At 42.4% G+C, this 24,697-nt stretch overlaps 1 protein-coding gene across 11 annotated transcripts in view; it reads left to right on the forward strand.

The window, feature by feature from the left end:
* LOC101951994 (A-kinase anchor protein 7) overlaps positions 1-24,697 on the forward strand; it is a 166,760-nt gene that overhangs the window by 22,630 nt on the left and 119,433 nt on the right. For all 11 annotated transcript variants that reach the window (XR_010599653.1, XR_010599651.1, XR_010599652.1 and 8 more), the window contains exons 4-5: positions 1,387-1,523; positions 11,126-11,286. Coding sequence is in view for 8 of the 11 variants with exons in the window: in XM_065588638.1 (XP_065444710.1) it covers positions 1,387-1,523; positions 11,126-11,286 (298 nt within the window). In the remaining 3 variants the exon portion in view is untranslated. The remainder of the gene's footprint in view (positions 1-1,386; positions 1,524-11,125; positions 11,287-24,697) is intronic.

Consider the following 24,697-nt stretch of genomic DNA (forward strand, 5'->3'; position numbering starts at 1 on the left):
TACACAACTTTAATTTATAGATTTCAAAGTCATTGTGAGGTCTTTTAAATTGGTTCTTTTAGGTGATTTGCACAAGGGCTCGCTTGGCTGTAGTGTTTGATAGATGGTAATCTGTTTATAATTCACTTAGTTTAGTTCAAGAAATTACTCATTTTACCAAATACTCAAGATTATAGTAAATCAGCTATGTTTGATTTGATTTTCACTAATATTATATTTAGGCTTTGTAGCAATTTTTCTAATAACCATGATGATTATTGTACTTTCATGTGCAGTAAAGACTGTTGGACAAAATTTATCATGCAAGCATTTCTTTATGTGTAGTTGCTGATAGAAGGAAAACATTAAGGTAATTTTTTTTAACAAGCAGATTGACAGTATTTTAATAACAGTAAGTATCAATATTCTGTTTAAAGAAACTCCTAAAACATATTTGAAGAATGAGTACGATCTAACTTTCTCCTCAAATAGAAAAATCAGGAGTTGTAACTCAAATGGCCCAGCACATTATTTACTGAATACTCATCTGTGTGCTACGTACAAGATCTTGGAAAAGCTGGCTGTAGTCCCTCATCCCCTACTGCATCACGAGGTTTATCATAGGCTGGTGGAGGAAGTTCTTGCAGAAACCTCTAATTTAGGATGTTGACAGCACAACACTGGGGAAAAGTGAAGCACCTTAAACCAATGGTTCTCAACCAGGGGTACGTGTACCCTTGGGGGTACGTAGAAGTCTTCTGGGGGAGCACATCAACTCATCTAGATATTTGCCTAGTTTTACAACAGGCTACATAAAAAGCACTAGCAAAGTCAGTACAAACTAAAATTTCATATAGACAATGACTTGTTTATACTGCTGTATATACTATACACTGAAACGTAAGTACAATATTTATATTCCAATTGATTTATTTTATAATTATATAGTAAAAATGAGAAAGTAATTGTTCAGTAATAGTGTGCTGTGAGTGACACTTGTATTTTTACGTCTTATTTTGTAATCAAGTAGTTTTTAAGTGAGATGAAACTTGGGGGTACGTAAGACAAATCAGACTCCTGAAAGGGGTACAGTAGTCTGGAAAGGTTGAGAGCAACTGCCTTAAACTGTTCCAGGAATTAGCATGTTTCTGCTGAGGACAAGCTACTACTGAGCTACTCTGGGATGTGCAGCCATACAATAATAACTCCCTTACTTCCTACCCACTTTGAGTTTACTCAGGCAGAGTAACAAAACTCTATCAAGAAGATGATGAAACTTGTGTCTGCTTGCAGAGTTTTTATGCAAACATCTGATTTTAGTGAGTTTGTTTTCTTTCTTGCTTGTATTGTGGGATAGAAAAACTATAATGACTAGTTTTGTTTTTGTGTATTTCTTGTCTCTCTTAGATTACAAGAGGTATTCAGGCTGTCCAAGATATAGTTGTACAAAAGGATCACAGACTTTCCCAAGCAATGATTCGTTATGGCTCCTTACATGTCACGCTGTTAGTGATGCATTTATCCAATGAAGAAGAAGTTGGCACGTATGTGTTTTGCTGTTAAATTATGTACATTAAAAATCTATTTCTTTGGTTGTAGGGAAGTTCAGGGAAGAAGACCCCATTTTAATATACATGTATAAAGGGTAACAATTCTAAATTTCCTGAGACTGATCATATACCTGCACTTGGGAATGTTCAGAATAATATACTTTGGTAGATGCTTAACCCTTTAATTCTGAGTTGAAACTAAAGTGTGCAGTGGGCCCTGTGGGAGATGAAAGGGTTTCAGTTCTCTCACCACCTTACAATCCTTTATTTAGGCAGAGTTATCCATCCATGTCCAGTTCTGCAGCTCCTCCTTAGGCCTGGTTTTTCATCTCTCTTTCTGCTGTGAGTTAGCACAGGTAGTAGCTCCCCTCTGCTGACTGACAGCTGCTTTTTGGTTTTCCTCTAGGTCAACCAACTTATGTAGCTAGTTGACTTTAGCTTCCCCAGCGCAGCCGGAGCCCGGGAGGGGAAGCGCCTGGTTGGGGGCGGAGGGTCTGGAGGTCTGGGGGCTGCCCGGCAAACTGTGAAGCCGCCACGGGGAATCTGCCTGCAGCTCCCCCCAGACACCTCAGCTCTGTGCAGCTGAAGAGCGGAGCTGCCCGAGCGCTACTGGCTTCACGGTTTGCCAGGCAGCCCCCAGACCTCTAGACCCTGCGCCCCCGGCCGGGCGCTTCCCCTCCCGGGCTCCAGCTGCGCTGGGGAAGCGCCCGGCTGGGGGCGCAGGGTCTGGAGGCTGACCGGCAAACCGTGAAGGCGGTAGCACTCGGGCAGCTGTTTCGCGTGGCTGGGAGGGAGGAGGGGGAATGCAGGGCACTCAGGGGAGGGGGCAGAGTTGGGACAGTGTCTTTGGGGAAGGGGCAGGGAAGGGGTGGAGTTGGGGCGGGGAAGGGGCGGGCCCCGTGGAGTGTCCTCTTTTTTTAATGTTTAAATATGGTAACCCTACTTCCATGACCTCCGTGACATCAACATAGCCTTATGCAAAAGACCCTGCTCCCCTGATGGGAGAGATACAGAGGTAGCCAGCAGGAAAGAACAGCAGGGAGAACAGGCCAGTCTAGACCTGTTGGGCACCCTCTTATCCCCCCAAATCCTCTGTCCCCTGAAATACAAGAGCAGGAGCACAAACTTCCTCCTGCCCTGGGCAATGGCTCAAGGAGGCCATTGCTGCCTTAGGGCAGCTGCTGTTGTGTAGTGGAAGCATGCTCTCGATGACTCCAGGTGATTTCACATCCTGCTGAAGTCAGCAGAATTGTTAATTGAGCTAAACTGGGAAAGTTCAAGAAGTGGGGGCAATATGGGGTTAACTGCTAATTAGAGATTGATCCTGGAAGAGAGATGCAGAGAAAAAGGAGATAACTGGCATTAAAATAAAACAAAAGCTGAAAGTAATACAATATAATAGGAGGCATTAAAAGCAAAATAAAAATGTCTGTGAGATGGCTGGGTGAAAGAATGGCATGTTGGTTCAACAATAGCGGAACATATTGGTTGAGGTGTCTGTGCAGAGGGAAAAAAAATATGTTTCTAGGATGGGAATATGGCTTCAGGAAACCACAATTAAAAAATGTAACTGAAGTACCTTTGACTGTTGCTCACATGTTAACTGTCTCTTTCAGTTTACTTTGTCTAATTGCACTGTAGTCTCTTTGGACAAGGAATGTATGTTTTTTACATAGGTATATAGGTCCTACACAATGGGAGCTTGATCGTGAGTCGGTGATGTGGGCATTTAATAATAATAATGCTCTAGATTACTTACAGTAGAGAATGAAGGTTTTTAGTTCTTTCCTGCATGTGTTGAAATCCATTCTTTCAAAAGATTAAAGAGTGAAAAGTTTAACTGTGCTTTTTTTGCCTTTATATACTTCACTAATTTCGTGTACAGAACGCCACTAGATTTACAGAAAGAGACAAAGTGTAAAATAACTTTTAACAAGTTTGGTTTCAACAAGGTACATCTTGGCCCTAAGTTGCTCTCACATCTCAATGTTACAGCAAACAATTGGTAACTGTTAAAAATAAAAGCATAGAATAGAGAAAAGAAAGACAAACAGATATACCCCATATCTGACCCCCTCAGCACGCATATACGAACAGTTGAAAGGATTCTAATTTGCTTTGCTTATATTAACTTTGTTTTTGTCAGAGACTTTTAAATTAACACTTTAGAAAAGAGCTGTGATCCATACTTAAATGTCATAATGTTTAGATTACATAATTCAGAAAAAACATGGACAGCTCCTAAAATCCATTTTACATATTCCTAGAGGGATGTTTTGTTCTTGTCATTATTTCCTCACCCAGCTCTGAAATCTAGAGATCATTGTAAATCTCCTGTCTCATTATCTCTGAATGTTAATTGAACTGAATTTAAAAATAGATAACAGTACCATGTAACAGTAATCTTTTGTTTCAGTCAGAATAAGTCATATTTAAATGTTACTTGAAACACTTTATAAATGGAAAAATAGGAATATAGAGTCAAATCTTGCTTGTTCATTTATATTAATATTGAATTTTCTAGGAATATTTGCTTGGGTATAGTGACCAGGGTTTGTCCCATCCACTCTACACTTAGAGAGCAATTCGGAGAGCTATAAAAATGTTAAGGTAGGATACAGAAAAATGTTAAATTGGCTAGAAAACTGATTGGCTAGAAAACCAATTTATTAAATCCACCTATAGACAAACCAGAGGGGTAAGTAAGCCCTGGAACGGTGTACCAGCAAGAAGCAGCAGCAGCGAGTATGGGCTCGTTGCTCCAGCAATATTGAGGGTCGGGGGCCCGGCTCCACGAATATTCGGGGCCGGGTCTCCCCCCTGGTCCCACCTCCTGCCCCCCGCGCCTCCTCCTTGGCCCCACCTCCTGCCCCCCGCACCTCCCCTGAGTGCCCCCCGGCACCCTTTTGCTGCCCCCGTGCAGCTCCCTGGGTCCTGGAGCAGAGCCTGTCTCTCCCTGTCCCCTGCAGCTCCAGGCTGCCTGCCTGCATTAACTGCCACTGCAGGGTCCTAGTGCCCCCCTCCACTACGGCCAGGACAGGCTGCCCTTCCCCCTCAGACCCTTTCATTTTCCAGTGGGACCCTCCACCAGTACAGCCACCCCTCCTGCCCGCAGTCACCGCTCTTGCCCCACACTGGGCAAGGAGCAGCCCCATCCCCCACCCCCAGTGAGGCTACAGTGAGGGGCAGCAGCAGGGGAGGAGGCACACATGTGATGGCAGCCCCCCCCCGGCATGGTACCCACCACAGGGGAGGCGAGGGAGATTCCTGGACCTGAGAGTGGCTCTAGGAGCACGTGCAGTGACAGTGGTGGGGGTGAGTGTGCTGCCGGGGGGGGGGAGAAGGGGTCCCTACCTTAGAGCTCGCTGCTGCTGGTGGGGAGAGGGCTGGGGGGAGTCCTCCTCTCTGGCTCCAGTCCCAGGGCAGCCTGCCTGCACTCCAAACTCATCCCCAGCCCTGCCCCACCCCAGAGCCCACACCCCCAGCCAGAGCCCTCATCCCCCGCACCCTAACCCTCTGCCTCAGCCCTGAGTCCCCTCCCACACCCCAAACCCCTCATCCCCAGCCATACTCCACAGCCCTCACCCCTGCACCCCCTCCCTCCGCACCCGCTCTTATCCCCAAACTCCCTCCCAGGGCCTGCACCCCTCCTGCACCCAGTCCCCTGCCCCAGCCCAGGGCCTACACCCCAGACCTCCTCCCCCACCCAAACTCCCTCCCAGAGGGGGGTGGAGTTTGGGGGGGGGGAACAGAGTTTGGGCAGGGGCAGGTTCTGGGCACCACCAACATTTCTACAAACCTGCCACTCCTGCTGGCAAGAGCTGGTGCTCCATACCGGGGTGGACCGGCTTCCTCAGGCAGCAATTTAAAGGGCTGGAGCCCAGGGCCCTTTAAATTGCTGCCAGAGCCCTGGGGTAGTGGCGGCGGGGCTTGGGTGGTGATTTAAAGGGCCCAGGGCTCCTGCCGCCGCTAACGCTCCGGGCCCTTTAAATCGCTGCTGGAGCCCCACTGCCGCTATCCCAGGGCTCCAGGGACAATTTAAAGGGCCTGGGAGATAGAGGCAGTGGGATCCCCGGGCCCTTTAAATAGCCCCCAGAGCCTGCTGGAGCCCTGGGATAGCGGCGGCAGGGCTCTGGTGGCTATTGAAAGGGTTTGGGGCTCCCATTGCCTCTACCACCCCGGGCCCTTTAAATAGCTGCCGGAGCCCTGCCGCCGCTACCCCAGGGCTCCAGCAGCAGGGCTCCAGAGACGATTTAAAGGGCCCTGGAGCGGAGCGGCAGGCAGAGCCCCGGGCCCTGCTGCTGGAGTCCCAGGGCTCTGTCGGCAATTTAAAGGGCCCGGGGCTCTGCTGCGGTAGCAGCAGCTAGAGCCCCGGGCCCTTTAAATCACCCCTTTTAAATCGCCCCCGAACCCCAGGGCTCCTAGCCACCTCTGCAGCTGGGAGCTCAGGGGGTGATTTAAAGGGCTCAGGGCTCCCAGCTGCTGCTACCACAGCCCTAGCCCTGGTCCCTTTAAATCCTGATTTAAAGGGCCTGGGGATTTAAAGGCCCCGCCTCTTCTGGTGGAGGCCACGCCTCTTCCTGTTGAGGCCCTGCCCCTCCTCAGGACTCCGGAGTACCGGCAAGTCCTTTAAGTTACTTTCACCCCTGAGACAAACACACACATTATAAAATCACATACAACTAATTTTTCAATGAGACAAAGCCAAACTGAAAAGACTCTGCTCTAATCCAAAAGTGATCCTTCACAGCCTATCCATCAGGCAAAACCTGAGTCAATAGATGGGCTTGTGAGATATATTCAGTTAATGGGGGACCCAGTACCACTGTTAAAGGCCCTCTTTTGAAAATTATGTATTACCAGTTCCCAGATGCAAAAATCGAGAGACTGTCAGCTTGATGTCCCAGTTGATGTCAACTGTTTGCATAAGGCACCAAAAAAAAAAAAAAAAAAAAAGAGATCATGTCTAAGGTAACCAGGACCTGAAACAAATTAGCAGCCACTAGCAGCCTGTGGAACAGTAGGCTAATATGCTTCATTTGTAATATCCTGCAAAGAAAGGCAGCTGAATCTGCACTTGCTGAAATTTGTGAGACATCTTCATGTATAGTTCCACGTAGAGCACATTGCAGTAATCCAGCCTGGTGGTAGAAAAGGCCTGAGTGACTAGGGAGGTGTACATGCATAAGGAACAGTCAGACCCCTTTGTCGAGCACAGATGAGTAAAAGTACGATTGTCCACTGATCCTATCTGGGCATCCAGAAACTTACAGGTTTTATTCATATGGTGAAGGTTGCAAACTTCTGGCAAGGATACCCTAATGAAAAGAACATATCACATCTGCTGTTACCTCTAGATGTGTTCCTAATTCAGCCAACATCACTTTTTACCTGAACTAGGTTTCAGTCAACCATCTAATTCTCACCCAAGCCCCCAGTACCATAGAGACATTGGAAAAGTAGAGGGTAGTGCTGTTCAGATATGATTATAAGAATGTACACACACCCGTGTAGGTAAGTGTATGTGTGGGCATAACGAATGAAATAACCTACTAGACCTGATAAGATATGAAAGTTCTCAGTTGCCATGGTGATAGCTTGCTTATAAAAAGAATCATAGGGCTGGAAGGGACCTTGAGATGTCATCTAGTCCAGTCCCCTGCACTCATGGCATGACTAAGTATTATCTAGACCAAATACTAAAGATAGATCAAAATAAACGATGTAGATTCTATCAGTGCCTCTAAGGGTACACCACAGACTCCTTACATCAGCGTATAGAGTACACATACACTGCATGCCTTCCTAGCATGTGTATAAATAGCAGCGTAGACAGTGAGGGACTGCGTAGGTGAGTAAAGACATGCTTGAATCCTTAAGGTATATACCCTATGTGGCTCCTTATACATCCAAGCAATACCTTCCCTTTCTACACAGATATTTTTTAGCAGTGTTGTAACCTGCTGCTGGAGTCTTTCTCCACTGCTGGGAGTTGCTGAAGCCTTTCCGCTCCACAGGGAAACACTCCAGCAGGAGGGAAAGATATTGGCAGGGCAGAGGGGAAAGGATCTGTCAGCTCGCAGCTGCTGGAGCCTTTCCCTGCCACAGGGAGTTGCCAGAGGCTCTCTCTACCACAGTGAAAGACTCCAGCTGGGGGAAAAGCTCTGATGGGGTAGACAGTATGGAGCTGCTAGAACTTTTTCTTGCTGCCTGCCCAGTGCCAGGCCTTTCACTGATGTGTGTAGCTACACACTGCTTCATGGATACAGCCTGCTTTTTACTGCGGTGTGTAGCTACATGTACCCTACGCAGTGCCACAGTGGTGTGCAGTATAGACATAGCCTAAGCATGTATCTATTTTACAGGTAATTACTGCCACCTAGTGACTATAAAGTCAACATCCCATCAGTGAAGTAAAAGGTTAATATTTCATTGACAATAGCTAAGGAAAAAAATCATTGCAGTAGGTGGGGAATGCCACATACAATACAACTTCCATCACTGAGTTGCATGTCTTATTGCCTTTATGGCACTAAAAATGTACTCATTGATCTCTCTACCTCCTTGAATCTGAAGGTCATTTCAAGATAAGTACAACCATTTCACATATACAAAAATATCTATTGAAAATGGTTATTAAAATGCTAACAGATCTTGTTTCTCAACTAAAGCATACATTTATTCTTATACCTGCATGCCACTTATCTCCTATTATCAACAAGATAAAGTAAGGAAAGTAATAGTGCTTCCTATCCCAAAGAATCCCAAAGTGACTTGTAAATAGATTACAATGAACAAACTGTTACAAAGGAGCCTTTCAAGCATCCTTTCACTGGAGTGAAACACAGCATCTGTTTAACAGAACACAGTAACGTTATGCAATAGTTTAGGATAGGAGGTGAAGTAAAATGCCATATTTAATTGAAATTTCAGGACAAATTAGGGAAGCAGAATGTTAAGTAGTAAAGTTGGAATTTGGCCAGTACACTGAAGATTTCTGGAAAGTTTGAGCAAAATAGCTCTTGAAAGAGTGAACAAAAATATTCTTCCCCCTGAGCAGCAATCTAGCAGGGGACCCCAATATTTTGTGTGTGGTACCTAAAAAATGACTGTGCTTTGAAATTTCAGACTTAAATGAGCAGTGCATATTTAAAAAATACTAATTTTAAAGGAACAAACTTATGTTTGAAAATGCAGAGTTGCATATATACAGTAAGCAATTCTTATTAGATGTGATGCACAGGAGTTAAAAAAACAATATATTTGAAATCTAGTCTGTTTTAAAAAACGAGTTAAATTAGGGTTACCATATCTATTAAATAAAAAAAGAGGACCCTCCACGGGCCTTGGCCACGCCCCTTTCCCCACCCCAGCCCCACCCCAACTCCGCCCCTTCCCGCCCTAACTCCGCCCCCTCCTCCCTCCCACTCCCAGCCACGGGGAAAGGGCTGCCCGAGCGCTACCGGCTTCACGGTTTGCCGGGCAGCCCCCAGACCCTGCGCCCCCGGCCAGCGCTTCCCCAGCGCAGCTGGAGCCCAGGAGGGGAAGCGCCCAGCCGGGGGCGCAGGGTCTGGAGGCTGCCTGGCAAACCGTGAAGCCGGTAGCGCTTGGGTTTCGGGCAGCCCCCTTGCCTCCGGACCCTGCGCCCCCAGCCGGGCACTTCCCCTCCCGGGCTCCGGCGGCGCAGGGTCCAGAGGCATGGGGGCTGCCCGAAGCCGCTAGCGCTCGGGCAGCCCGGCTCTTAAACAGATGCTGTTTCTCTTAAACAGAGCTGGGCTGCCCGAGCGCTAGCGGCTTCGGGCAGCCCCCATGCCCGGCTCTTAAACAGAGCCGAAGAGTCAGAGGAGGAGCAGAGCTGCCGCGGCTGGAGGCTCTGCTCCTCCCCTGACTCTTCGGCTCTGTTTAAGAGCCGAGCTGCCCCAGCGCTACCGGCTTCGGGCAGCCCCCGTGCCTCCGGACCCTGCGCCGCCGGAGCCCGGGAGGGGAAGTGCCTGGCCGGCGGCTGGGGTCCGAAGGCAAGGGGGCTGCCCGAAGACGGTAGCGCTGGGTTGGCTCAGCTCTTAAAGAGAGCCGAAGAGTCAGGGGAGGAGCAGAGCCGCCATTTTCCCGGACACATTCAGCTTTTTGGCAATTCCCCCCAGACGGGGGTTTGAGTGCCGAAAAGCCGGACATGTCTGGGAAAAAGAGGACGTATGGTAACCCTAAGTTAAATAGTATTTTGTGGTATTACACCTGTCATTATGTCCCCCAATTTTTGTGGTTTTACATTTTTTAATTAAAAAAAATTCTCTGTTGCTCTGTGAAAGAGACATAAAAATGGAAAAACTGACAAATTAGTCACAAAGGGAAACAATGAAAATGACAATACACAAAGTAAGCAAACTGAAAAAGAGAATTTTTTCCCTTTGATTGTTGAAACTGTCCTGTTGACTGTTAGTAAGTGACACAAGCTCAGTTAATTCAAAGCAAGGAGCAGAGCTGTAGAGCTAGAACAGAGACAGAAGAAGTTCAGTGTTCATGAGACTTCCTTAAAGATGTGCCCAATGCTTGGATTTTGTCACAGGAATTAATGTTGGCTGAGTACTGAACATGTGCATTTGAAAATTTTAAATTCTGTAGGCGCACATTTATGCTCAAATCCTGGTCCCTTAGAGTCAGTGGGAGATTTGCCATTGACTTAAATGAGATCAGGTTATTGCCTTTAAAGAGCAATGCAGTATGCATCTTTACACAACTAGTTATATGTTGAGTTTCAGAAACTGGTTATGAGACTCACGTCGTCTCACCAACTCTCTAATATCTTTCTTCAAATGCATATTGAGGGAACAATAATGTTTTTGATTGTGTGTGGCAATCAAAGACCTCATTGCGCCTACAATGCTTCCCCAACATCAGATCTCTGTTTAACAATCTGGGACTGCACTGCACTGATGCCAGGCTAGCCCAAGGTGTGGCCATGGTCAGTCATATTTACAGCACCATCGCCTGGGACCAGATCCTCAGGTGTAATCTGACATAGCTCTCTCTTGCAACCCCCACACTCTGTGCTATGCTGGGTTCTTAGCTTCCTCTTCCAGACAGTCTCAGGAAGGCCTCTGTTCTACTTCCTAGATACAGAGCCGTTTTTAACAACTGTGATTCCTTCTCCCTGGTTCCCAACCCTGGACTAATTAGCTGAGACTCTTCTGGGCAGAAGGTTACACCTCTAACACCCTCGTTTCCGGAGAGTGTATGGTTAAGTGTAACCATGTGTTCCTGAGAAAATATTTATTTTCTCAACAGCATCTACATTCTGATAGGGAGTTTTGGCAGGGAAGGTGTATGAACAATAAGGAGTGGATACATTGGTAACCACTCACAAAACAAAATACTCTACTCGAGGCTTTAATAAACATTTGCTCTGTGACCTTGGGCAAGTCTGTCTCAGTTTCCTTTTCTATAAAATGGGGCAAATAATACTTATAACTCTGTTATAGGTATAAGGTAACACAAAGGTGTTGTGAAGCTTAATTAATAAAATTTTGAGGTCCCTGAATGGAAGACATACAAAAAATTAAATTATTACTATATCAAAGAGATTTTTCTTCCCTTCACAGAGCAGTTCGTGCTCTTTTAGAAAGCAAAGATGCAGTAGAAGAACTCCTACAAGGAAAACATTTGGATTTATCATTTCAAGGAATTGATGATTTTAGAAATCAAGTTGTATTTGTGAAGTTTGCAGCGAGTCATCATACAGCCGCGCTTACGGAGATATCAGGTAAAACTTATTAATATCATTACAAAGTACTCAGAATGCTCTTCTAAGATCTTGCTAATATAGGACTCTGTTATCCACTAAATGGGCAGTAATTACAATTGGAGCTTACACATTCTTCTGTTGGGAGGGCTGGTATTTCAGACCACAAAATTCATGGATTTTTTGAGCTCCAGGGAGGCCCTCTGCCTCTGCAGTGGTTCGTGGCCCATCTTTGCACTGTCCATCCCAAAATCCATGTTTACTATCTCCCCTAGAACCACCCTCCTAAAGGAAGTTATCTACATCATGGAGGAGAAAGATAGGTAAGTTAACGTTGATTGAGTCAGGATTAATTTCCTTACAAGTTTCATGGGTTGGGTGTGTTGAGACAGTGCATCTCCATGGCTTCCCCCTTGATTCACCTCATTCCCCATGCTCATACCTGAAACTTCATGGAGTAACCTGAGAAGGCTGAAAAGGCAATAATATTCCCTCTCTCACCCTGGGTCATAGAACCATACGATTAGAAGGGATCACAAGGGTCATCTAGTCTAACCCTCTTCCCAGATCCAGGATTTATTGTGTCTAAACCATTCAAGACAGATGGCTATCCAGCCTCCTTTTGAAAACTTCCAGTGAAGGACCGCTCTAGGCAGTCTGTTCCATTGTGATTCTGTTACTAGGGTTAGGAAGTTTTTCCTGAGATTTAATCTAAATCTGCTGTGCTATAGTTTGAGCCCATTGCCTCTTGTCCGGCTCTCTGTGGCAAGAGAGAACTTTTCTTTGTTATTTTTATGACAGCCTTTCAAATATTTGAAGACCGCTATCATGTCCCCTCTTAATCACCTCTTTTCCAAACTAAACATACCCAGTTCCTTCAGCCTTTGCTCATACGGCTTGCATTCCTTCCCTTTGATCACCTTTGTCACTCACCTCTGGATCCTTTCCAGTTTCTCTACATCGGTGACCAAAATTGGACACCGTATTCCAGCTGAACCTAACCAGCACCAAGTAGAGCAGTACTATCACCTCCTGTGATTTGCATGCTATGCCTCTGTTAATGCAATCTAAAATTTCGTTTGCTTTTTTTTGTAACGGCGTCACATTGTTGACTCATGTTGAGATTGTGATCCAGCACAACTCCCAGATCCTTCTCAGCAGTGCTGCTGCCAAGCCAGTTTCCCCCTTCTGTATTTGTGCATTTGTTTTCTATTCTCTATAGCGCCTTATATTTGTCTTTGTTGAATTTCATTTTGTTGTCTATAGCCCAGTTCTCCATTTCATCAAATACTTATACCCTACCCTTACTGTAATTGAGGGTATATCATCTATTATTAAATCCACTGGATTAGAAACAAACAACAAAAACAAATAGAAGGTCAAATGCAGACCCTCTTCCCATGGGTGTGAAAGTTCCACAGCCAATGGGACATAGGGAGATCAGGAGAAGGGTGTGACCTGAGAATCTGACTCACGAAGTGGGTATGGGGTGTGTGTAAAAGTCCCTGTCACTGTATTGGTCTCCCGGGGCACCCCCTGAACTCACACAGCTTTTGGTCTTTGTTTCCAGGCAGCCAACACCACACCTCCATGCAAGGTTCTGCTCTCCTCCTAGGTCTGACACCAGCTGAGCTGGGCTTTTCCCTTTTACATCTTCCCTTCAGGCCTGACATGCCTTGCAGGGGTGGTAGGGTTGCTTGCGCCCAGTATAGTCCGTTAACCTCATCACATACACCCTGTCACAGTCCCACGTAGTTTCTTCAGTCTTTGGGCTGAAGGTAGCCTCTATGGAGGAGCTTTGGAGCCATGCTGCGGATTGTAGAGTGAGGATTCTTCCCCCCACCCCTCCATGTATCTGCTCAGCACCTAGTCTGGCTTCTCAGACTGAGTGCTGTGCTCAGAATTTGAATTTAAATAAAAACAGACATGGCAAACATAACTGTTGATTGTGTTCCTACTGCAAAGTGTTCTAGGCACATACCTTTTATATTTAAAAATAATGAATTTTAATAATTACTTGGAAGAAGTGTCAGGTATAGGTGTCAGCATTATTTTATGTTAGCAGCAGCATGATATTCTGGTTTTCATGGCAGTTGTGGGTTCATCATGAAATCCAAAATATTGGAGTGTAGGTATCACTACTATTTTTCTTTTTCTAAATCTAACTCCAATGTATTTTAGAACAGAAAGGCCTGAAAGAAATAAAAAAAAAATTAGGTTATTTTGTGGCTCATTCTTTTTTTTAGCCTATCTATAATGTATCTTAAGATCATTTAGCAGACCATGTTAATAACTTCTTATGTCTGATTATGGAAAAAGCCCTACTGAAACTGTAACTATGCATTCTCTTTTCAAATTATTTAATTTAGATATTCATACACATTTTTAAATGCTTATTGAAAGCTCTAAATATCTATAAAAATATATATAAATACAAAAATAAACACAGCATTTACTCCAAAACAAAAAGAAATAAAACCATTCTGGCCACAAATCCCCATAATTGGTAACCACATCCTTGAAGTGTAGTGATACAATGCAATAACTGTACAATTGCTATTACTGTATTTTAGTATTCATGATCCCATAAGAACATAAGAATGGCCATACTGGGTCAGACCAAAGGTCCATCTAGCCCAGTATCCTGTCTACCAACAGTGGCCAATGCCAGGTGCCCCAGAGGGAGTGAACCCAACAGGCAATGATCAAGTGATCTCTCTCCTGCCATCCATCTCCATCCTCTGACAAACAGAGGCTAGGGACACCATTCCTTACCCATCCTGGCTAATAGCCATTAATGGACTTAACCTCCATGAATTTATCTAGTTCTCTTTTAAATCCTGTTATAGTCCTAGCCTTCCACAACCTCCTCAGGCAAGGAGTTCCACAAGTTGACTGTGCGCTGTGTGAAGAGGAACTTCCTTTTATTTGTTTTAAACCTGCTGCCCATTAATTTCATTTCATGGGCCCTAGTTCTTATATTATGGGAACAAGTAAATAACTTTTCCTTATTTACTTTCTCCACATCACTCATGATTTTATATACCTCTATCATATCCCCCCTTAGTCTCCCCTTTTCCAAGCTGAAAAGTCCTAGCCTCTTTAATCTCTCCTCATATGGGACCCGTTCCAAACCCCTAATCATTTTAGTTGCCCTTCTCTGAACCCAAGTTAGATTAAACTGATTTTGAAAGACACAATAGATTTTTTTGAAAAATTTCCTCATGATTTCACTGCAGAGTTAAGGTTGTTTGGGCACCTTAACTTGTATTTCCATATACTGTACTTTTTAACATTTAACCTTAATTTTTTGTATTTTCTGGGTTTGCAATGCTTGTTTTGGGGAGAATTACAGCAATGTATTATATCCTAAATTGCTGATATGTACTGTCAACCTTTGAGGGGTCAGGAGAAGAGAGTGGGGATTTGGGGGGAGGAGAAGGAAGCAGAAATGTCCATAGGCCTCGGTAGAGGGTGGTGGGGAAAGGACTGTTTTGGGGGAAAGGAACCACATTAGAGAGAATGGCACTACATGAAGAAGAGATCTGTGCTGCAAGGACTTCCCTTGTATTGCAACTTCAGTGCATATTGTAGCAAAGACAGCAGTACCATGGGGAGCCTTTCAAGTACTGGATGCCCAAGCGCACATGTGACCATGCAACCTGCAGCAGTAACAGATGGGGCCAAGTGATCTGCTACTGAGAACTTTTGACATGTGAGTCCAGTTTCTCTCATGTCACTGGCTCATTTCAACTAACATTCATGCAGATTAGCTGTAGAGGAAGGGCTGAGTTTTCTCTAATGTCAAAATGGCTTCCCTTGAGAGTGACCTCAGTTGTCAACCTAGCCCTATTTGTATAATCCTAACAATTAAATAAAGCAAATATAGCAATTGTTAATTGTTAGTGTTATTATAACCTGATTTTTTCAAATGTAGTTTGTGCATGAGATTTAATTCATCTTAACTATATGAAAATTTTGAAGAGTCTTTTATTCTGATATTGAGATCATTTGGGGGGGAAAAAGTTTGACACAAAGTGCTAACTTTCTTAAAGGACACATTCTCAAATGAATTTTAGTTCAAACAAATGAAAGTTTTTACTTGTAAAATCTCAGAAAATTCACTCTGGACTCTGTAATTGTGGGGAGGACACGTATTCTTAATAAATCACGGAGAGATTGAATCCATGCTTTAAGTGCAAAACTCAACTCTGTTTTAACTATGGACCCATAACCACAACCCACTTCTTCGTAACAGCTATTGGCTTTGGCACATCAGATCAAACCTGTCATAAAATATAGTTCTTGAAGCTCAGTTAGTATGAGTATATATCAAAAATAAGTGTAATATTAACTGAGTTCTGCTCTCCAGAAAAGCAGCAGATGGTGCCTGGGTCAAAACAAAACAGAGAAGACACATCATTGCATCCCTCTAAAATCTGGGCTTAAAGTACGTTGTTCATAAGTATTTAATAAAAATATCTCAGAGCACAAGAAATGTCTCTAGTTTGTCATTGTCCTTTTAAGCTATGCCAGCAATTTCAACTATTCCTTGGAAAGGTTCCCTTAAAGAGATTTTCAGTACTGATGAATGATCCTTTGTGCTCTGAAGAATATGAGGTCACGCCATTTTTTAATATGGGCATAACCCATATAGGACATTTTTCACAGTAGCAGAGACCACAGCCATCATATTGTCTCTGGTACATCCCAATAGCATACGTTAATCAAGGCTTCAATTTTTCTGTGCTTTCTCCAGTATCTCATGCATCAGTTCAGTGTCCCAAGCACCTTTTGATTTTAGAGTTTATTAGTCTGTACCTTATAAAAGACGGAATGACAGACAAGCAGAGGCAGGGAACTCATTCAGCATTCTACAATAAAGTACACTGCTGCTGGGTACAGTTTTATTATTTGAAGCAGTTCCTGAATTAGAGGTATTTCTAAAATCCAGCTGCTGGAAATGGAAGAGTTCTTTCAAATCCAAAGTGATTTCAGTGGTTTCTAGCACTATTATTTCAAGTACTTTATCGCCTTTTAGTCCTATGGTAAGTCTGCTTCCCCACGGTCATGTCCCAAAATCTCATTGGACATTTATAAGATGATTATATATTATACAGAGACAATTTTAGAAAGTTATGGTAAGATCATTCGTAACCTGATTGCCCTTTTCCAGGTCTCCCATGTAAGAGAATGAATGGTGGCTGTTTGTGACCTAACTATTTGGGGTTGTTTATTTTTTGTCCAGACCTGTGTGTTTTGTTTTAATTATAATATATGCTATTAAAATATAATAGTACTGTTTGCTTTATCCAAGCCTGGATGGACACAGTACGTTTGAGCAAGAGTAAATACCGAGTTGTTGTACTTGGTTAGTGAGATGTAATGAAATGTTGGAGGGTGAAATATTTCAGCTTTGGTCTTCTCTCTAACCAGAGAAATCAGATATGCTACAGACCAGAATAAGTCTGAGTTTGAAAACTTCAGAGTAAATGATTCAGATCTTCAAAATAATCCCTGGCTGAAGTAGCTTGGACATTGAAAGCCACCATCTATAAAACTGTAAGAAAGTGAGAGCACTTGTGAGTAATTTTCTAAATGATTTCAGATTAGTTGTCCAGATTCTGAGACTGGCATAAGATATGATCAGACTTTGACCCTTCGTCTTCAGTAAGACATTCATTCACAGTAAACAAACTCGTAGTCAGATCAATGTATCATTAAAACCTCTAAATCAAGGTGTGAGGGGAAAGGGGATAACAAAGCTGGGTATTCTTGGGCAAGTCACCACTCTGTGCCTCAGTTTCCCCACCTGTAAAATGATGGAGACCTCCTTTGTAAAGTGCCTTGAGATCTGCTGATGAAAACTGCTATCTATACAAGAGAACTGAGGAGATCACTCTTCATCTTTTCAATGGTTGCAATTGCAGCCTGCTTAGGTCATTCCTTAGATTTGGGCCTATATTTCAATCTCCAGACTTCTGCAGTAATATTTGCATTAATCTGGAATTAATTTTGAAACAACTTGGGGAGCTGAAGAAAATGGCAGAAAACTGAAATTGTCTGACTTGTGACTTTGATTCTGAAATCTTTAACTGTCAGGCATCTGACATTTAGAACTTAGTTGCTGCAGATTCCTGGAATCAAAGTATAGTAACTCTTAAATTCCCAGAGAGTAGTTATCAGTGGTTCACGGTCAAGTTGTAAGGGCATATCAAGTGGGGTCCCACAGGGATCAGTTCTGGGTCTAGTTCTCTTCACTATCTTCATCAATGATTTAGATAATGGCATAGAGAGTACATTTAGAAAGTTTGTGGAAGATACCAAGTTGGGAGGGGTTGCAAGTGCTTTGGAAGATAGGATTAAAATTCTAAATGATCTGGACAAACTGGAGAAATGGTCTGAAGTAAATAGAATGAAATTCAATAAGAATCAATACAAAGTACTCCACTTAGGAAGGAACAGTCAGTTGCACACTTATAAAATTGGAAATGACTGCTAGGAAGGAGTACTGCAGAAAAGGATCTGGGGGTCATAGTGGATCACAAGCTAAATATGAGTCAACAGTGTAACGCTGTTGCAAAAAAAGCAAACATCATTCTGGGATGTATTGTAAGTAAGACAAGAAGTAATTCTTCTACTCTACTCCGTGCTGATTAGGCCTCAACTGGAGTATTGTGTCTAGTTCTGGGCGGCACATTTCAAGAAAGATGTGGACAAATTGGAGAAAGTCCAGAGAACAACAACAAAAATGATTAAACATCTAGAAAACATGATCTATGAGGGAAGATTGAAAAAAATAGGTTTGTTTAGTTTGGAGAAGAAAAGATTGAGAGGGGACATGATAGTTTTCAAGTATATAAAAGTTGTTACAAGGAGGAGGGAGAAAAATTGTTCTTCTTAACCTCTGAGGATAGGACAAAAAGAAATGGGCTGAAATTGCAGCAATGGAGGTTTAAGTTGTACATTAGGTAAAACTTCCTAACTGTGAGGGTGGTTAAGTACTGGACTAAATTCCCTGTGGCAGTTGTGGAATCTCCATTATTGGAGATTTTTAAGAGCAGGTTAGACAAACACCTGTCAGGGATAGTCCTAGATAATACTTAGTCCTCCCATGAGTGCACAGGACTGGACTAGATGACGTCCTGAGGTCCCTTCCAGTCCTATGATTCTATTTGCCACAGTAGTTATGCCATTATTTTTTTATCACAAGTATACCATATTCTGTGAAAACAAACTCAATTTTCTGTATAAGAATAATGCTAAATCCCACTTTTTGTTTGGTCAAGAAGTTGTGGGAATGGATCTTTAGTATATTGTCAGTTATTTATGTGTATCAAAAATTAGGTTTCTTACTTTTTAAATAAGTATCTGTTTCCTTGACATCTCAAAATGCAATCTTTTGAATGTTGGCATGGGTGAGAAAAAATTAGGCAGATTTTTGTATGTGTCCCATAAGCTCAAAGTGTCAAAACTTTATAAATAACAGGACAGAACAGAGACAAAAATCCAATTTTTTTAATATACTGAAGTCCTTCAAGCAACACAATTTAGAATATCAGCTAAGAGTAAAATAATTCAACAAGAAAACCCACCATTTAGTTTTAGTGTTTTGCTGAGAAAACAAAAAGTACTTCTTTAAATGTAAAGAGATGGCAATTAAAAAAACCCCAACAGAACCCATTCAAGATAAAGGTGTATTTCTAACCTTAATGAAGTCACCTCTTTTTTATTTCTGTTCCAGTGTTACACAGCATTAATGTACAGTTCTTATTCAGGCAAATCTGAAGTCACTGGGGATTAGGACTGAGGTCCCAATTTGGGAACTAGCTCCACACATGCACAGGGAGCCGATTGCAGGATTGGGGCCTAATTCCATTGGATTTAGTTGGAAAATGGGGAATTTTGTTTGGACACACACAATACAAATATTTTTTAAAAAGAAGATGTCCCTTTTATCTGTACCAGACCTGTACAAGACTAGTCTTACATATACAGAAAACGCAAGGTCAGTTGTGATGTTTGTATGTGTAAGCAAGAGAATATTGAGCAGGAATAGGGAGGTGTTGTTACTACTATGTACAGTATTAGTGAGAACATTCCTAGAATATTGTGGCCAGTTTCTGTATCCACAATTTAAAAAGCATGTTGACAAATTGGAAAGGTTTCAGAAAAGAGTTAAGAATGATTTGAGGTTTGGTAAACCTGCCTTCCAGGCAGAGATTAAAGAAACTCAATCTATTTAGTTTAACAAAGAGAAAGTTAAGAGGTGACTTGATCACATACTGTAAGTACCTACGTGGGGAGAGTATTTATATTGCTTCAGTCTTCATGGCTGAGGATATTAGGGAGATTCCCAAACCTGAGCCGTCCTTTGTAGGTGACAAATCTGAAGAATTATCACAGATTGAAACCTCATTAGAGGTGGTTTTGGAATTAATTGATAAATTTAACAGTAACAAGTCACCGGAACCAGATGGCATTCACCCAAGAGTTCTGAAAGAACTCAAATGTGAAATTGCGGAACTATTAACCATGGTTTGTAACCTGTCCTTTAAATCGGCTTCTGTACCCAATGACTGGAAGATAGCTAATGTAACGGCAATATTTAAAAAGGGCTGTAGAGGTGATCCTGGCAATTACAGACCGGTAAGTCTAACGTCAGTACTGGGCAAATTAGTTGAAACAATAGTAAAGAATAAAATTGTCAGACACATAGAAGATCAGAAATTGTTGGGCAAAAGTCAACATAGGTTCTGTAAAAGGAAATCATGTCTTATTAATCTATTAGAGTTCTTTGATGTGGTCAACAAACATGTGGACAAGGGGGATCCAGTGGACATAGTGTACTTAGATTTCCAGAAAGGTACCTCACCAAAGGCTCTTACGTAAATTAAGTTGTCCTGGGATAAGAGGGAAGATCCTTTCATGGACTGAGAACTGATTAAAAGACAGGGAACAAAGGGTAGGAATAAATGGTAAATTTTCAGAATGGAGAGGGGTAACTAGTGGTGTTCCCCAAGGGTCAGTCCTATTCAACGTATTCATAAATGATCTGGAGAAAGGTTTAAACAGTGAAGTGGCAAAGTTTGCAGACAATACTAAACTGCTCAAGATAGTTAATACCAAAGCAGACTGTGAAGAACTTCAAAAAGATCTCACAAAACTAAGTGATTGGGCAACAAAATGGCAAATGAAATTTAATGTGGATAAATGTAAAGTAATGCACATTGGAAAAAATAACCCCAACTGTACATACAATATGGTGGGGGCTAATTTAGCTACAACAAATCAGGAAAGAGATCTTGGAATCATCATGGCTAGTTCTCTGAAGATGTCCACGCAGTGTGCAGCGGCAGTCAAAAAAGCAAACAGGATGTTAGGAATCATTCAAAAAGGGATAGAGAATAAGATGGAGAATATCTTATTGTCCCTATATAAATCCATGGTACGCCCACATCTTGAATACTGCGTACAGGTGTGGTCTCCTCATCTCAAAAAAGATATACTGGCATTAGAAAAGGTTCAGAGAAGGGCTACTAAAATGATTAGGGATTTGGAACAGGTTCCATATGAGGAGATTAAAGAGGCTAGAACTTTTCAGCTTGGAAAAGAGGAGACTCAGGGAGGGTATGATAGAGATATATAAAATCATGAGTGGTGTGGAGGAAGTGAATAAGGAAAAGTTATTCCCATAATTATACTTGTTCCCATAATATAAGAACTAAGGGCTATCAAATGAAATTAATGGGCAGCAGGTTTATAACAAATAAAAGGAAGTTCTTCTTCACACAGTGCACAGTCAACCTGTGGAACTCCTTGCCTGAGGAGGTTGTGAAGGCTAGGACTATAATAGGGTTTAAAAGAGAACTAGATAAATTCATGGCAGTTAAGTCCATTAATGGCTATTAGCCAGGATGGGTAAGGAATGGTGTCCCTAGCCTCTGTTTGTCAGAGGGTGAAGATGGATGGCAAGAGAGAGATCACTTAAACATTGCCTGTTAGATTCACTCTCTCTGCGGCACCTGGCATTGGCCACTGTCGGTAGACAGGATACTGGGCTACATGGACCTTTGGTCTGACGCAGTATGGCCATTCTTATGTTCTTATTTCTGACAGTACTGGGATTTTTAATCTAGTAGACAAGGCATAAAACTATCCAATGCCTGGAAGCAGAAGCTAGACCAATTCAGATTAGAAATAAGATGCAATTTTTTTTACAAGGAGGATAATTAACAATTGGAATAACTTGCCTAGAGGTGTGGTGGATTCTCCATCACTTTAAATCGAGAATTGATATCTTAAAGAAAAACTGTTGCTCAATCATAAATTACAGGCATCACTTGGTGAAATTCTACTGCCTATGTTATGTAGTAGGAAGGACTAGAGAACACAATTGTCACTTCTGCCATTAAAATCTAAGAATCTGTTTCAAATAACAGTGCCTTGTTTTTATCCCTTTCCCATACAAGGAATAAGGAGATGAGAATAATGTGAAAACAAACATACATTGCTAGATTGCATTACATTGCTTTTTTCTATTTTCAGAAATCAGTAACTTCCAGGAGTGTTGAAAAGGAGAATATATTTGAGAGGTAGCAGAAAAATCCAAAAACTCTCTTTAATTTACATATTTTCTTCCCAAGTCATGACCTCTGCTTCTGTAAGTGAAAGAGATATGGATCTAGGATGAGGACATGGAAGAAGGGGAATACTCTCCCCAACCTTTGTAGTAGCCTCTACATTGATGCTCTGGGGAGATCCTGTTCCATGGATGGGGGAGTAGGGGGAGCAGGTTTAGAGGGAAGCAGGGCTTGAGGATGGCTGTTGTCTTCAACATTATCCTCTTGGAAACTCATGAGGAACCCATGAACAAGACAGAATGATATGATGTAAACTGAGAATAAGAAGTCAGTGTCTTTTCTTTTGTGTGAATTTTTTCTGAGTCTGAGATAATCTGGACAGCTTCAGCAAGCATTTCACCACTGATCCCAAGTGTGAGTTACACAATGCAGTAGTAAACAGCATCTTCACTCAGTGGGGAACCCCAACTTGGGAGGGCAAATGGGAAGTGCAACATATACTGCTCCAGGGGATTTCAAGGTCAGTACTTCTGGGGTGATGCTCTCCTCTCTTGGACAGATCACTTCAGTTATGCCTTCCATCCCATCCTACAACTACCACCTCGGGTTCTACAGAAGATTCAATGAAACAGCGCACAAGTTATCCTGATTGCCCCCAGATGGCCCAGAGAGTTCTTGTTTCCAGGCCTCCTACAAATATCATCCTGTCCTATCAGCATTTGCACCTTCCTAGATCTCTTGATCCAGAAAAATGGCAGGGTCAAGCATCCCAAACTCAATGCTCTTCATTTCATGGCTTGGTGTTTGGATGGGCATCGAGCTAGAATGTTCTTGCTCTGAAGCTGTGCAAATCATTCTTAATAGCAGAAAAGACTCCACCAGAAAATGTTACCTAGCCAAGTAGAAACATTTCTCTGTTTGGGCCCAGCAAAGCTATATATCTCCAGAGACAGTGGATATTCCTGCTATTTTGGATTTGTCTTTTTACCCTCAAGATGACAGGCCTTTCCCTGAGAGCACTATGTGTTCACCTTGTGGCAAGTAGCATGTCACTTGCCAATGGACAGTTACTTGATCTTTACCTACCCGGTAACAGCCAGATTTTTGAAGGTCCTGATCAGAACCTTTCTGTCGGCAAAGAAAGCAACCGCTCATTGAGATTTTAATTTAGTGCTTATGACTTTCACTAAGCCACACTTTGAACAGCTAGATACGTGTTCAATGAAGGTTGCCTTCCTCATTGTCATCACCTTGGGCAGAAGGGTTAGGGAATTTGGGACCTCTTGGTTGAAGGGTGAGGCCACAATATTCCATAAGGATAAGGTCTTGCTATGACTATGCCCGAAATTCACTCCTAAGACAGTGTCAGAATTTCAAATAAACCAATCAATTCAGTTACTTGTGTTTTTCCTGAACCCCTGTGTCTCTAGCAAGGACAGGAGACTTCATTCCCTTGTCCAAGTTTGAATTAGGCTTGTGATCAGAAGTTTTGCGCTTTTAGTTTAATGTTAAGAGTTCTATTCATCCAAAGCTCAGAACTCTGAGCTAGATACAGAATGTGAAATCCTGGCCCATTGAAGTCAATGGCCAAATTCCCATTTGGTTTCAATGGGGCCAGGATTTCATGGTGGGACTCTGTGGGCTTTCTTGAATTGATATGCCTCCATTAATTAGTATTTTCTTTGCAATTTATCTGTAGTAAATTTGTGCTTACAGTTCTCATGGCTCTTGAAAACATAACTCCTTCCTTTCACCATGACTTTTATCTCAAATACGGTTAACGTTGATAACCAATTGATTGAATGTACATACGATGACAGAACAGTAATGCCACAAATGTGGTTGTTGATATACCTCTATCTATAGCCTGACTCTGGAAGCATTTTCTTTGTTAGATATTGTCCTTTACTCCACACCATTTGAAGGGGCCTGATGTAGAACTTAAATATGCAAATTGCCTGTTGACAGATGTTCGCTGCCAGTAGCGTGAGACAAGAGTATAGGCTTTCCCCTGCCTGCACACTTGTAGTGAATGTATGAAATTAGTATTGGTTTCTATCATCTTGATGTCTCTGTTGCTGAATATATTCCCTCATATCACTGTTGCTCTGGGTAATACATGTAATATGATAGAGAGCTCAAGTGATTTCAGTGTTGTTTTTTAGGTGCTTGTTGCTGCTTATAACAGCAGTTATTTTTGGCAGCCAGAAATGCCTATAAACCCCCTCTATTGTTTTATGCTTTCTGTAATTAAGATTTATTTTGGCACACAATTGTGATTGTACATAACCTAGCACATTGTAGGTACTGCCAGAAACCATAAATCTATCAAATGTAAAGAAACCTATGAGAACAAATGTGCCATTAAGTGAATTTCCTACGGTACATTTAGTACACTAACACTGCATGTCTAAACTTACATCTTGTGCTTGTGCTCTATTGGCAATAGCCCAAACACATGATTGTAAATGTAGACTAGCAAAAGAAAATAGTGTAAGCTATTGTAGATCGGAGCTTTTTTATTTGTGTGTCTTGATTTGTGCCATGTACATTATCAACACGTAGCATAATAATCCTGTGTACATCAAATATATTTATTGAGGGCAGAATTCCTGACCAGGATTGTTGGAATATTGTAGCTGTTTGTTTTCAGGGATACTTAGTTAAGATTATGGGGATATGATTTTACATGATTTCTGCTACATTGTAAGGTGAGTTTCTGATGTTGTCAATTTATCATTAGTGTACCATGGTGACAAGTTATAGGAAATTATTAAACTCAAATTTGTCACCAGACAGACCCCATTCAATCCTATGAATGTAATGGAAATATTTTATATTGTATCAAC

Source organism: Chrysemys picta, chromosome 3 (genome assembly GCF_011386835.1).
Source record: "Chrysemys picta bellii isolate R12L10 chromosome 3, ASM1138683v2, whole genome shotgun sequence".
In the NCBI taxonomy this organism is placed as follows: domain Eukaryota; kingdom Metazoa; phylum Chordata; order Testudines; family Emydidae; genus Chrysemys; species Chrysemys picta.